Below are 14343 nucleotides of genomic sequence, written 5' to 3' on the forward strand. Positions count from 1 at the left end.
AAAAAGTTTCAAAACTAGCATTTTTAAATGGAGAGGCCTGCAGAATTCAAACAGTCAATGAAGCTTTCCAGTCTGGTCTCACCCCAACAACAGCTTAGATTAATTGGCAAAAACCATATTTGAAGAGATTGATCATGATTGATCATGCTATTCAGTGCCGATTTTGTCTATGAAACCAGGTGTATTAAAGTAACCTCAAAATGAGAGCAATTAAATCCTATATGGGACACACCATGAAGTCAAATACAATAAAAGTTCCTTTTCTGGGAAAAGCCATATAACCAAATTAAAACAACAGGACTTTATGATCACTCCATTGGTCTCTGTGGTTTATATTTTCATGGATGTAATGGCATTGAGGCAAAAGTGGAAACCAGGGTCTAGATTAGAGTGGTGCTGGAAAAACACAGCAGGTCAGGCAGCATCCAAGGAGCAGGAAAATTGACGTTTCGGGCAGGAGCCCTTCGTTAGGAATCGCATTGACCCTGATCCTGCACATTTTATTTAGTTATTTAAAACCTTTAAGCATATTAAGCTGCTTGAGGTATGAGTCCATGTTGTGTTAGCTCATTTTAAATTAATTTATTTGTCATTATATGTGCTCAGTTAAATTCAGTTTATTTTCCCCAAACTGAATCTACTGCAAAAGGTGTATTTTGGCCAACATAAGGATATTTTGTGATAATCCTTCAAACTGTAATCTGGTAAACCCCAATCAATATTGTAACATTAAAATATTCTCAAAACAACTTGACTGCAAACTGCATGTGGATGAACGATGTTTGAATACTAAATCCTAATGATATCGAAATACTTAACTAGAATTCATTTGAAAAGTCAGTCTTTCCCAGCAGAAGAACCTAACACATAAATAGGGCAGAGCGTATGAAATGATTGGCTATGAACAAGATCCAAGAATCAGGCTAATGAGAAAAAGTATACCTCCCAGTGTAAGAAGGTAAAAATGAAGAATGCTAATTTAGTTTATTGTAATAATGGAGTGTGTTGAATCCTTCAGTATACAGTAATGATGAGCAGTAAAGTAACCGGCTCATTTGAACTTATTAAACTTGGAAACCCACTGGACAAACTAGTCGCTGGAACACAGATGTAATAGTACACCTTGTGTTTCAAGTGAACTTGCACCAAATTAATTCTGTGCTTCAAAGACATGTATTTTGTGTTTTCATATCTTATTATTTGAAGGTTAGAAAATTATTACTGGATAATTACAACTTGAGTTTAATTTCTTAACATTTCTTCTGTTTTCAGGATAGATAAATCTTTCATTCGTTTGAGAAGTACACAGTAAGTAACTTTTTTAAAATCTGTCTTGTACAGTAGGTGCCTTGTGCTAAATTCCTGCGTTATTATTTGTTGGCTTAATGTTTAAAAGTTTGCTGATAACTTGATATAGGGACAATAGAATGGAAAACATGTTCAGCAATATGATTGTCTCCATTCTTTGAAGTTTAACCTATTTAAAATTCCTGTCAATCTGTTGATCAACTTATTGTATGGAACCAGTATTAACAATGGAAATTAACACCAGTTACACAAGGACATAGTGAAAGTCAATCATATAAAGCTGTGTCACTGAGTACATGATTCCTTCAGAAACTTGTTTTAAACTCTAGCTGACATCTATACTAGAGTGTAGAGTGTGCTTTGACGTGTTATTGTAACAGTGTTGGAGAGTGGCTTGGAAATTGATGTGAGTATTCACAGATACCAAAAGGATTTTCAGATCTCTGGGCTTTTCTCCTTTTATATAAGAACAATCAATTCATTAACTTATTCAGTAATGAACAATGATCTTCACTCTTGTCAGATTGAAGGGAGTCTTTTGCCTGATTGTGAGGAGCTCTTTCTAGTAAATTCATTTGAACCAAAGAAAAGCGACAGCACAGAAAGAGGCCATTCAGCCCATCGTCTCTACAACAACTACCCATTCTAATTCCTTTACCAGCTCCTGGTCTGTTGTCCATTGCAGTGTAATAATCTGGGAAGAATCTATTGGTTGGCTTCATCACATTTTAGATTTGAGATATCCATCAACTCTCTCTTGCCAGTCATTTTTTTTTTGTTCATTTGATAACTGCATCATTTCATAATCAAGCGGCCAGTCTTTGAGCGCGTTACATTGTCACAGATGCCACCTTTTTAGACCAAGGCCTTCTGATTGGATGTAAGGGTAACATGCACCTCCCATTTATTCCTCATCCAGCAACCCTTCAAAGAATTAATATCTGGCCTTCCATTTGCTGATTGTGGAATCTTGTTGCCTTCTTTGAGTATCTCCACAATCACCATCATAGAACAAAGAACATAAAAAAGTACAGCACAGAGAAGGCCCTTCGGCCCACGATGTTGTGCTGAGGATTATTCCTAATCTAAAATAAAATAACCTAAACTATGCACCCCTCAATTCCTGCTGTCCAAGTGCATGTCCAGCAGTCACTTAAATGTCCCCAATGACTCTGCTTCCACCGCAACCGCTGGCAACGCATTCCATGCATTCACAACTCTCTGCATAAAGAACCTACCTCTGACTTCTCCTCTATACCTTCCTCCTAACATCTTCAAACTATGACCCCTCGTGCCAGTCAATCCTGCCCTGGGGCAAAGTCTCTGGCTATTGACTGTATCCATGCCTCTCATTACCTTTTACACCTCGATCAGGTCTCCTCTCTTCCTCCTTCTCTCCAGAGAGATAAGTCCGAGCTTATTGAACCTTTCTTCATAAGGCAAGCCCTCCAGTCCAGGCAGCATCCTGGTAAACCTTCTTTGTACCCTCTCCAAAGCCTCTGTATCTTTCCTGTAGTAGGGCGACCAGAACTGGACACAATATTCCAAGTGTGGTCTCACCAGGGACTTGTAGAGCTGTAGCAAAACCTCACGGCTCTTAAACTCGATCCCCCTGTTAATGAAAGCCAAAACACCATATGTTTTCTAAACAACCCTATCCACTTGGGTAGCAACTTTGAAGGACCTATGTACTTGAACACCAAGATCCCTCTGTCCCTCCACACTGCCAAGAATCCTGTCTTTAATTCTATATTCAGCATTCAAGTTTGACCTTCCAAGATGCATCACTTCGCATTTATCCAGGGTGAACTCCATCTGCTATTTCTCAGCCCAGCTCTGCATCCTGTCTATGTCGCGCTGCAGCCTGCAGTAGCCCTCTATACTATCGACGACACCGCCAACCTTTGTGTCAACTGCAAATTTACTAACCCACCTCTCAACCTCCTCATCCATGTCATTTATAGAAACTACAAAGAGCAGAGGCCCAAGAACAGAGCCCTGTGGGACACCACTCACCACTAACCTTGAGATAGAATACTTTCCATTTACAACCACTTTCTGCCTTCTGTCAGCCAACCAATTCTGAATCCAGATAGCCAAATTTCCCTGTATCCCATACCTCCTGACTTTATGAATGAGCCTACCATGGGGAACCTTATCAAATGCCTTGCTGAAGTTCATATACACTACATCCACTGCTCAACCTTCATCGACCTGTCTTGTCATCTCCTCAAAGAACTCAAGAAGATTTGTGAGGCATGACCTGCCTCTCACAAAGCCATGCTGACTGCCTTTAATCACGCTATACTTTTCCAAATAATCGTAAGTCCTATCCTCAGAATTCTTTCCAAAACTTTGCTGACCACAGACGTAAGACTGACTGGTCTGTAATTGCCAGGGATTTCCCTATTCTCCTATTTGAAAAGAGAGACAGCATTCGCCTCCTTCCAATCCTCCGGTATGAATCCTGTGGAGAGGGAGGAGGCAAATATCCTCGCCAGCGGCTTAGCAACCTCCTTTCTCGCTTCCCGGAGCAGCCTGGGATAAATCTGGTCTGGCCCTGGAGACTTATCAATCTTAATGTTTGCCAAAATTTCCAGCACATCAACTTCATCAATCTTGATCTGGTCAAGCCTGTTTCCCAGCTCCTCAAAGTTCTCATTCACAACAAGGTCCCTTTCCTTAGTGAAAACTGAAGCAAAAAACTAATTTAGGACTTCCCCTATCTGCGCAGACTCCACATGCAAGTTCCTTATGCTGTCCCTGATTGGCCCTATCTTCTCCCTGATCATTCTCTTATTTCTCACTTATGACTAAAATTCCTTTGGGTTCTACCTAATCCTGCCAAGCCTTTCTTGTGCCCTCTCCTGGATCTCCTCAGTCCATTTCTGAGCTCCTTTCTAGCAAGCCTGTAATCCTCTAAAGCTGTGCTAGATCCTTGCTTCCTCCACCTTACGTAAGGTGCCTTTTTCCTTTTGTCGAGAAGTTCCTCTGTTCTCATCATCCAAGGTTCCTTAATCTTACCCCTTCTTACCTGTCTCAGAGGAACAAATTTGTGCATCACTCGCAACAACTGCTCCTTAAATAGTCTCCACATATCTGCTGTGCCCTTTCTGTGGAACAATTGTTCCCAATCTGTACTTCCCAACTTCTGTCTGATAGCGTCATAATTTCCTTTTCACCAATTAAACATCTTCCTTCGGTAACTGCTCCTTTTCCTCTCCAAGGCTATTGTAAATGTGAGGCAGTTGTGATCACTGTAACCAAAGTGTTCTCCCACCGCGAGATCTGACACCTGTCCTGGCTCGTTGCTGAGCACCAAATCCAAAATGGCCTCTCCCCTCGTCGGCCTGTCTACATACTGAGTAAGGAAACCCTCCTGAACACAACTAGCAAAAACTGCTCCATCCAAACCATCTGCACTAAGGAGGTTCCATTCAATATTGGGAAAGTTAATGTCACCCATAACAACAACCTTGCTACCTCTGCATTTTTTCCAAAATCTGCCCGCCCATGAGTTCTTCAATCTCCCTACTGCTGTTAGGGGGTCTGTAGAAAACCCCAATGTGGTGGCTGTTCCCTTACTGACTCAATAGACAAACCTTCCTCAACAACCTTTTTGTTTCTGTAGCTGTGATACACTCTCTGATTTGCAATGCTACACCCCCTCCTCTTTTCCCACCCTCCCTGTTATTTTTAAACATTCAAAACCCTGGAACATCTACCAACCATCCCTGAAACCCACATCTCTGTTATGGCCACAACATCACAGTCCCAAGTATTGATCCATGCTCTAAGTTCATCACTATTATTTCTGATACTCCTTCAAAGGTAATTCAGTTGTAAAGGTATATGGGATGTACTGAAGCTATAAAGCGCTACATCAGGTCAGATTATTTTCTAGTTCACTCATGAAATGCTTCTGTACTTCCTCGACTTGCTGTCTTTTCCTGGTAACAAATTTTGGTTTTTGTTCAATACCATTTGACTCCACTTCCTTCCTTTCTCCATTTTAGCTTCCTCTTTCTAACTTTAGTCAGTCATTGAACAAGTGCAGGATCCTGGCCACAATACGTCTCCCTTGTCCTGGGACTGTGATACCGCAATTCACCTCATGTACAATCTTGGTTGAAGCCAGTAGGTTTTGGTTAGACCGTGTGTTAAAACATGGAAGAATGTATTGGGACAACTGTAACCTGACAGTGGGTCACTCTGTTGGTCACATTTGTTTTTTTTATTGTGTTCAGAAATTATTGTTCTTGATTTTTTTTCTCATTTACACCATTGGACATATTATATAATGACTCTCTTCATAAGAAACCACTAATAGCTCAGACTCCTTTTGCTGTGAATGGATTTTTGCACCATTTTATTGAATTTCCTACATTCCTGGAAATGCACACACACTTTTTGTAATCTTGTAATCCTGTCTTCCTTGAGCAAACAGTTGAAACGACTCACCAATATTACAGGAAATTACATTTTTTTTTAGTTGCCTACCCTGAGATTTTTTTTTCCCAAAATGACTGCCGTTGTCAGTCTTTCTGTCAAAGAGTCATAGAGATGTACAGCATGGAAACAGACCCTTTGGTTCAACCTGTCCATGCTGATCAGATATCCCAACCCAATCTAGTCCCACCAGCCAGCATCCGGCCCATATCCTCCAAACCCTTCCTATTCATATACCCATCCAAATGCCTCTTAAATGTTGCAATTGTACCAGCCTCCACCACATCCTCTGGCAGCTCATTCCATACACATACCACCGCCTGCATGAAAAGATTGCCCCTTAGGTCTCCTTTATCTTTCCCCTCTTACCCTAAACCTATGCCCTCTAGTTCTGGACTCCCCGACCCCAGGGAAAAGATTTTGTCTATTTATCCTATCCATGCCCCTCATAATTTTGTAAACCTCTATAAGGTCACCCCTCAGCCTCCGACGCTCCAAGGAAAACAGCCTCAGCCTGTTCAGCCTCTCCCTGTAGCTCAGATCCTCCAACCCTGGCAACAGCCTTGTCAATCTTTTCTGAACCATTTCAAGTTTCACAACATCTTTCCGATTGGAAGGAGACCAGAATTGCACGTAATATTCCAACAGTGGCCTAACCAATGTCCTATACTCTTCTAAGGATTCACTCGATCTATCCTGTCTATACCTGACATATGCTTCCTTCTTTTTCTTAACCAAACCCTCAATTTCTTTAGTCATCCAGCATTCCCTATACCTACGAGCCTTCCCTTTCACCCTGACAGGAATATATTTCTCTGGATTCTCGTTATATCATTTCTGAAGGCTTCCCATTTTCCAGCCGTCCCTTTCCCTGTGAACATCTGCCTCCAATCAGCTTTCGAAAATTCTTGCCTAATACCGTCAAAATTGGCCTTTCTCCAATTTAGAACTTCAACTTTTAAATCTGGTCTATCCTTTTCCATCACTATTTTAAAACGAATAGAATTATGGTCGCTGGCCCCAAAGTGCTCCTCTACTGACACCTCAGTCACCTGCCCTGCCTTGTTTCCCAAGAGTAGGTCAAGTTTTGCACCTTCTCTAGTAAGTACATCCACATACTGAATCAGAAAATTGTCTTGTACACACTTAACAATTTCCTCTCCATCTAAACCTTTAACACTCTCTTTAGTCATTTCCTAATGGTTTAACTTCCAGAGGACTGTCAATCATCACCAGCTGTACCATTCACTTACTTCTCATTTTGTTTTACAATGATTCTCCTGCCAAGGATTTGAGACTCATTCCTGAACATGAAAAGTGCTATATTAGTTGTAGTCAGCTTTTGTCTATTCTGGGAATGCAGGTTAACCTGTTCTGTTGTAGGATTCAGCCAGAATTATAAAGATGATTTTTCTGTCTGTTTCTTTTTAAATGCACAGCACCTTTAAATAACACAATACTTTTTAACATCAAAATAGAGTAGACATAAAAATTAGTGATAATGTGATTGATCTCTGTAATAGTCTCCATTAGTTAAAAATATGTGTTCACCAAATCAAGAATGATTTGTGGGTGTGGAATTATTACTCCATATTGTGCTTTGTCTGCTTAGGGTGACGGATTGAACTGTGTCCTCACAAATGCAGGATGTAATGATATTGGACTGCCTTCACAGCTGTAGAAAATATCAATAGATGGAGCTGAGTGTACACTTGCTGCTCCATTTTTAAATTTAGAAGTGGAGCGACCGAGAGTTAAACAAAGCTCTAAACATATTTATTCAAATAATTTCCAGCACACAGCTCTGCCAGCATTGGAATTCTGATTGGATTTCAAATTCAGAGAAGGTCCAATCAGACACCCAGCTCTTTTTCAACATTACAAACAAAACTGGCCCAGTAAACTAGACCAAGATCTATTACATTACACTTGGATTTGGAATGACATTGTGCCTTCGTCATTGTCACTGGGTGGATATCCTGGGGCATCCTGCCTAACAGCACTATGGGTGCCCCTACCTCTCACTCTCCATGGTGCTAGAAGGATATGACTGACCCTGTCTTCCCTAAAGAGTTATTGACCCTCATCCCACAGAACACTTAATGAGCACTTTTTGCTGTACTTTGAGAAAGAAATTTTGAGAGATGGTTTGTGATAGCTGCAGTGATGTACAGACATCTTCCGGAAGGTTATACAGTCAACAAGCAGGAGGCTGGGAGAACACAGCAAGCCAGGCAGCATCAGGAGGGACAGGCAGAAGGCTGGGAGAACACAGCAAACCAGGCAGCATCAGGAGGGACAGGCAGGAGGCTGGGAGAACACAGCAAGCCAGGCAGCATCAGGAGGGACAGGCAGGAGGCTGGGAGAACACAGCAAGCCAGGCAGCATCAGGAGGGACAGGCAGGAGGCTGGGAGAACACAGCAAGCCAGGCAGCATCAGGAGGTGAAGAAGTTGAAGTTTCAGGTGTAACCCTTCTTCAGGAATCCTAAAGGTTATACAGCATCTGTAAGAAAGCTCGACATTGGTCACAGCCACGTACTGACATGCCTGTGCTCGTATAAACATTCTGTTTTCACTGGTTCCCACTAGAGGGAAGCAACGTTTTAAATTAGGTTCCAGACTCAGCAGAATTCTGCAGTACTTGATGTATCCAGCAGATGTCACTTTGTGAAGGTTTACACTGGCCATGTTCTGCTGGACCAACATCTTTTGTTTATTAATACTGTACCTTCATCAAGCACTCACTCACTCACTCACTCCTCTCTTATTCAGTCACTCTTGACTTGGATGTGATATTGGAAGTTAGGATTAAATTCAGAAAGGGCAGTGAGTTGGGTGTGTGACATTCCTTGTTTCCAGTGAGTTCATACAGAATTTCATCTGGTGAGAGGGGTTAGGGGTCATTCAGTCTGTGGGGTTTTCTGTTTCTCAAAGTAAGTTTGTTTTATATTGGTACAGGATGTGAATGTTGTGGGACAGGTTGGCACTTATCCAACCCTAGTTGCCCCTTGAATTGTTTGGTTCTTTAGGTAATTTCAGAAGGTGGTTAAGAGTCAGCTGCATTGCTGTGGGTCTGGAATCGCATGTAGGCCAGACCAGGTAAGGATGGCAGATTTCCTTCTGTGAAGAACAGCAGTAGACCAGAATTATTTTTGAGTCAGTTGTACAACATGGAAACAGACCCTTCGGTATAAATCGTCCAAGCTGACCACATATTCCAATCTAATCTAGTCACATTTGCCAGCACTTGGCTCCTATCCCTCTAACCCCTTCCTATTCATGTACCCATGCAGATGCCTTTTTGAATGCTGTAATTGTACCAGCCTCCACCACTTCCTATGGTAGCTCATTCCATACACGTACCACCCTCTGAGTGAAAGAATTGCCCCTTAGATCCCTTTTAAATCTTTCCCCTCTCACTCTAAACCAATACCCTCTGGTTCTGGAATGCACAATAGTTTCATGGTCACCATTAGAATAGCTTTTTAATTCTAGATTTTTATAGAATTCAACGTTCCCACCTGCCAGGATGGGATTGGAACCCGTGCTCCCTAGACCATTTACCTAGAAGTCTGGATCACAACTGCAGTGACGTTTTCACTACACAATTGCTTCCCTGCTTCACAAACCCTCCCCCCACCCCCGCCCACATAACTGGGCAAGTTGGACATCTCATTCTTTTCCAATGCAACGAGGGAGCACCGCGCTGTCGGAGGGTCAGTGCCAAGGGAGAGGCGCGTTGTCGGTGGGTCGGCGCTGACAGAGTTGTGCTGTGCATGACCACGCTGACGGGTTACTGAGGGGCCATCCTTGTCACTGAAATCTCATTGGCTTGAATTGTTATTTTCAATAGAAGATTCCAGGAAAAGATTAGTTTGCATTTTTTGTGGACAGGTTCAGAGTCTACTATGTGTTTTGAAATACAATAGCAATCATCAATTTAACTGAAGACATGCTTGCTTTCATATAATCTGGTTATACTAGTTGGATTTAGTTATACCAATTAGGATTGAACAATCCAAAGGCTTGTAATATCCATTCTCACTCCAATTTGCCAGGGCAAACTGCACAAGTGAGAGACAGTGATAACACGTCCTCTCTGACTTCACCCCAGCAATATTCCATGTCCATCCTCCATGTACAGGGTTTTACAATTGTATCTACATTTTAAAATCTTATTTATAATTAGTAAATAGTTGGACATTGTTTTCTCATCTTGTGTTAATCTGAGGTAGAGTCTGTTGACTGGAGCTTGTAACATTTTGGATAGCCATGGTTCAAAAAGGAAGTTCACAAATTTCTTAACAGTGGAGAGGGCATCCAACCTCTCTGCCGACTGATGTGGAGTTTTTGTCTACACTTGGAAATAGCTGTTTTCCAAAATGTGAATGTGGTGCTAAATATAATTGAAAGAAACCCACAGATGAGAGGGAGCAGGAGCTGGAACTAATGGATCTTTGCCTTTCATGTTCAGTGTACTGGGATGATGATCTCCTACATGTGTATCATTTTCAATCATCTCTGAACTCCGCAGCAGTCCCTCACTGCGGTGTGGAGAATTTGAGTGAATTGCTGTCATGGTGATCATCTTTTAAGTTAGTAGATTTGTCATAACATGTTATTGAAAAGAAGATAATTCAGTTTTTTTATGTTGATTTTTTTTTCGCTGAAGGAGCTGTCCATATCTGGGCTCTCTCTCTGCTCAGTATATACAGTAACACATTACGATTATGACAGTAACACGTTTCTACTTCTCCTTTTGCTGTGCACTCCAGAACATTCTCTGTCAAGCAATTGACCATCAGGTTTAACTGAAGCTGTTAGATTCTCCATAGCGTCTTGTCTCTAGCAGACAGAGAATTAATGTCCCGAGACAATTCCTCCATGAAACTGCGCCAAGTAAAAGAAAATTGAACAGATTGTATGTTGTTCTTCAATGCGGAGTTGGTTATCCATCATCATAGACATGCATTACAGTTTAGAAACAAGCAGGAAAGAAGGGCTGAAATGAATTGATCTCAGGACTGATGCAGTCAGGTGCATCCTGCAGTTTTATAATAATTTATTGGAAATTGGACAGGTGAGTATCTAATGGACCATACCTTCGAAGGCACTCTGTGAAATTCCATCATTGCAGCTTCTTTTGCAAAGTTATCCACTAATTCTGCCATTTAACAGGTAATATTAATATGAACACTGATCAGGACATAAAAAATGGGATCTGGAATAATGCAGGATTTGTATCTCTCCCATTTTACTTTCGGTTAATGTCACAGCATTGAATTATTTCAGGATAAGTTCAAAGCTGACACTTCACTCAATACTAATTGGTCTTAATGATTCCCCCACCCCTACCTGCCCCACAATGAATAGTTACGTTCCCTCAGCAATGCTTAATGTACAGTGACTGTGTTATTTGCTTGCACAAGTTGGTGAGAATTAGCTATGATGTGCTCCTTCTGTTTAAGATTCAGATGGCTTTGGCAAGAGAACAGTCTGCAGCCTTTCTGCACTGAGTCTGCAAAAGGTTTCTATGAAGCTGTCAGAGTGCTGTGATATTGCAGCCCCTGTCATTGATAAACAATTTACTTAAAATAAGATGCAGTAAGCCAAGCTATATCACACAATCCAGATGTACAATGCCTACTATCACTCTGTGACTATACTTAATGAATTTTACAACGGTAATATTTCTATTGGAAATTGATTTAACGAAAGTCACTGAGGATTTGTACGAAGGTTCTCTTTTCTGTGTTCACCTGACTCTCTGGTTTCCTTCTTTGCTCCTCATGTGAAAATAAACAATTTAACATCTCAAGGAGATGTTGTGTGTCTGCATTTGCACAGAATAACTAAACTTTACGTAGGAAATGCAGCCTGGAAACAGGCCATTCAACCCAACCAACTTTATGCTTCACTCCAGTTTCTTCCCACCCTCCTCTTTTGTTTATCAAGCTCCAATGTTTTGGTTATTGTTACATCTCAACTACTTCCTGTTGGTGCAATTTCCACGTTCTTTCCTACTCCAAAAGGTTTAGTTTCCTCTTTGATTTCCCATGAGTAGAATAGCTCTCGCTGAGAATTTGTACTAAATTGCTTCACTCGTCAACTTTCTACCTTATTTCTTCCAATGTGTCACCTTCTTATTACCAAAACGTAGTACCTCATCCTTTATCTGATAAAAATGATTTGCCAATCATAGTGATTGGAATGAGGTTGGCCGAGTGGATCTCAATGAGTTGGAGTTGTTAACCTGGGTCAATCAGAGAGTCCTGGCTGACAGATATAAACAGGAGTTGCTGATCACACAGCATTGCCCTTTGATGTGAAGGGCACTGCTTGTCACTGGGCACCCGGGTGTTTTCCTATCTTCCTGGTGGTGGAAATTGGATAAAGATTCGTGCACCTTGTGTCTCTCACTGTGTCTCACACCTGCACACACACACCATGGGTGCGGGGGAAAAATAAGCACTACTGCACTTAGGTGGTAGTGTGAGGGTTAAATAAAGAAAAAAGAAGAGGCATATCAGCAAAAAAAATAAACAGTAGTGTCAAAAAACCCAGGAGTTTAAGAATTCTCCTCACTCTAAGCTGGCTGGTCAGAGTCCATGTTGTGTGTGTGTGTGTGTGTGTGTGTGTGTGTAATTAAAGGGTGACTTGGTGATGGGATACTAGCTTCAATGGAGTTATTTAATTAATTATACATCATTCAAGTTTCCTAATGTCATCTTGTAATTTTGTTATTTTTCCTGTCCAGTACTAGCTACGCCAAACACTAACCAAAGGAGTGTCCTGTAATCCACCTATATCCACATGTTCCAGACCTAATCTGTATCCCAGATTAGGGAATTACTTAGAGCCCTAATTCATGGATCAATTATTATGTGGTGTTTTTTGCCTATTCAGTGAAATAATAGAAGCAGGAGGAGGCCATTTTGCCTGTTTAGAGCCTGCTTTGCTATTCATTATAATCATGGCTGATCATTCAATTCAATAGCTTGTTCCTGCTTTTCCACTATATTCTTTGATCCCTTTAACCCCATGTGTTAGATCCAACTCCTTCTTCAAATCATACAATGTTTTCTGTGATGGCGGATTCCACAGGCTCACCACTCTCTGGATGAATAAATTTCTTCTTTTTGTTCAGTTCTAACTAGTTAACCAGCATCCTTTGTAAATTATAACCCCTGGTTCTGGACTCCCTAGTATCAGGAACATCCTTCCTGTATCTCCACTATCTCATCCTGTTAGAATAATTAGGTTTCCCTGGGAACTCCCCCCATCGGCCTATTTTCCTGAACTCCATTGAATATTCTCTAAGCTGATTCAAGCTCCCATATCAGTACACCCCCTCCCCCTCCCCCTCTCCCTCCTCCTCTCGGATCATAATTTTAGATGATCACTTTGTGGGTGTGTAAATGAGACCGCTCAAATTTGCGTTATACTTGCAATCGATCATTTGAGTTCTGGAGACAGTCAATTGAGTTGATGTTCATTCAGAATATTACATTAATACAATATGACTTTAGAATACCTGTGGTGTATTGGTAATTTTCCTCCTTTCTGAGGCAGGAAGCCTGGGTTCAAGTCCCACATGCTCCGGGGATAACATCTCCAAACAGGTTGAGTATCTAGCAGGACAACTCACCCAATGATTGTCCATGTTCTAAAATCATTTCAGTCAGGTGAGCTGTCATTCCATATTTGAAGAGTTTAAGTTAAGTTCACCACTATTTTCCAACACAACATTGCTTTTGCCTGATAGCTGTGGAGACACTTTTAGTCCCATCAGATTTCCAGTTAGGGTTGTTTTATTCTGAAAAGAACATCTTTTCCATATATTTCTGTTAGCTGTGTGCCTATCTTTGTCCTGTACCTTTCCGATCCCAAATGTGAACCTACTTTATACAATAAAATGGAGCTGACAACATGCATTGTTGTAAATTATTAATACTTGCACAAAATATCCTACAGATTATTGATGGGAAAATTATAGCATCACCTGTGCTTTCAGGTATGTGAGAAAAGTTACTTCAAGTTTTAAATGTATTGCTAAAGAACAGGCTATTGCCTATATCTGAGGGAAAGGTTTGAATGCACTTCAATGTGGCTTGGAGGGAGTGCCACACTGTCGGAGGGTCAGTGCCGAGGGAGTGCCGCATTGTAAGAGGGTCAGTGCTGAGGGAGTGCTGCTCTGTGGAAGGGTCAGTGCTGAGGGAGTGCCGCATTGTGGGAGGGTCAGTGCTGAGGGAGTGCCGCATTGTGGGAGGGTCAGTGCGGAGGGAGTGCCGCACTGTGGGAGGGTCAGTGCTGAGGGAGTGCTGCACTGTCACTTGTTATCATGGCCCAAAGAAGAGCGGGAGTAGTCTCCCTGCTGTCCTGGCCAATGTCACTAAAACTTGTGTATCACCTAGATATCGGTGGGATTTTGCTGACCATATATTACTTCTCTGTTAGCAAGTTTTGAGAAGATTTGTAGCTCAGGTTGAGGTTCTGGATGTAGGCTTGTTGCTGAGCTGGAAGGTTTGTTTGCAGACATTTCGTCACCATACTAGGTAACATCTTCAGTGAACCTCCGAATGAAG

The 14343-nt window shown here is 41.5% G+C and overlaps 1 protein-coding gene across 1 annotated transcript in view; it reads left to right on the plus strand.

Moving 5' to 3' along the window:
• The window catches only part of rap1gapa (RAP1 GTPase activating protein a), a 385612-nt gene that overhangs the window by 45145 nt on the left and 326124 nt on the right, over positions 1-14343 (plus strand). Inside the window, exon 2 of the mRNA XM_060852321.1 lies at positions 1273-1308. Coding sequence (XP_060708304.1) covers positions 1273-1308 — 36 coding nt within the window. The remainder of the gene's footprint in view (positions 1-1272; positions 1309-14343) is intronic.

The sequence above is a fragment of the Hemiscyllium ocellatum genome, chromosome 37 (assembly GCF_020745735.1).
Source record: "Hemiscyllium ocellatum isolate sHemOce1 chromosome 37, sHemOce1.pat.X.cur, whole genome shotgun sequence".
Classification (NCBI taxonomy): domain Eukaryota; kingdom Metazoa; phylum Chordata; class Chondrichthyes; order Orectolobiformes; family Hemiscylliidae; genus Hemiscyllium; species Hemiscyllium ocellatum.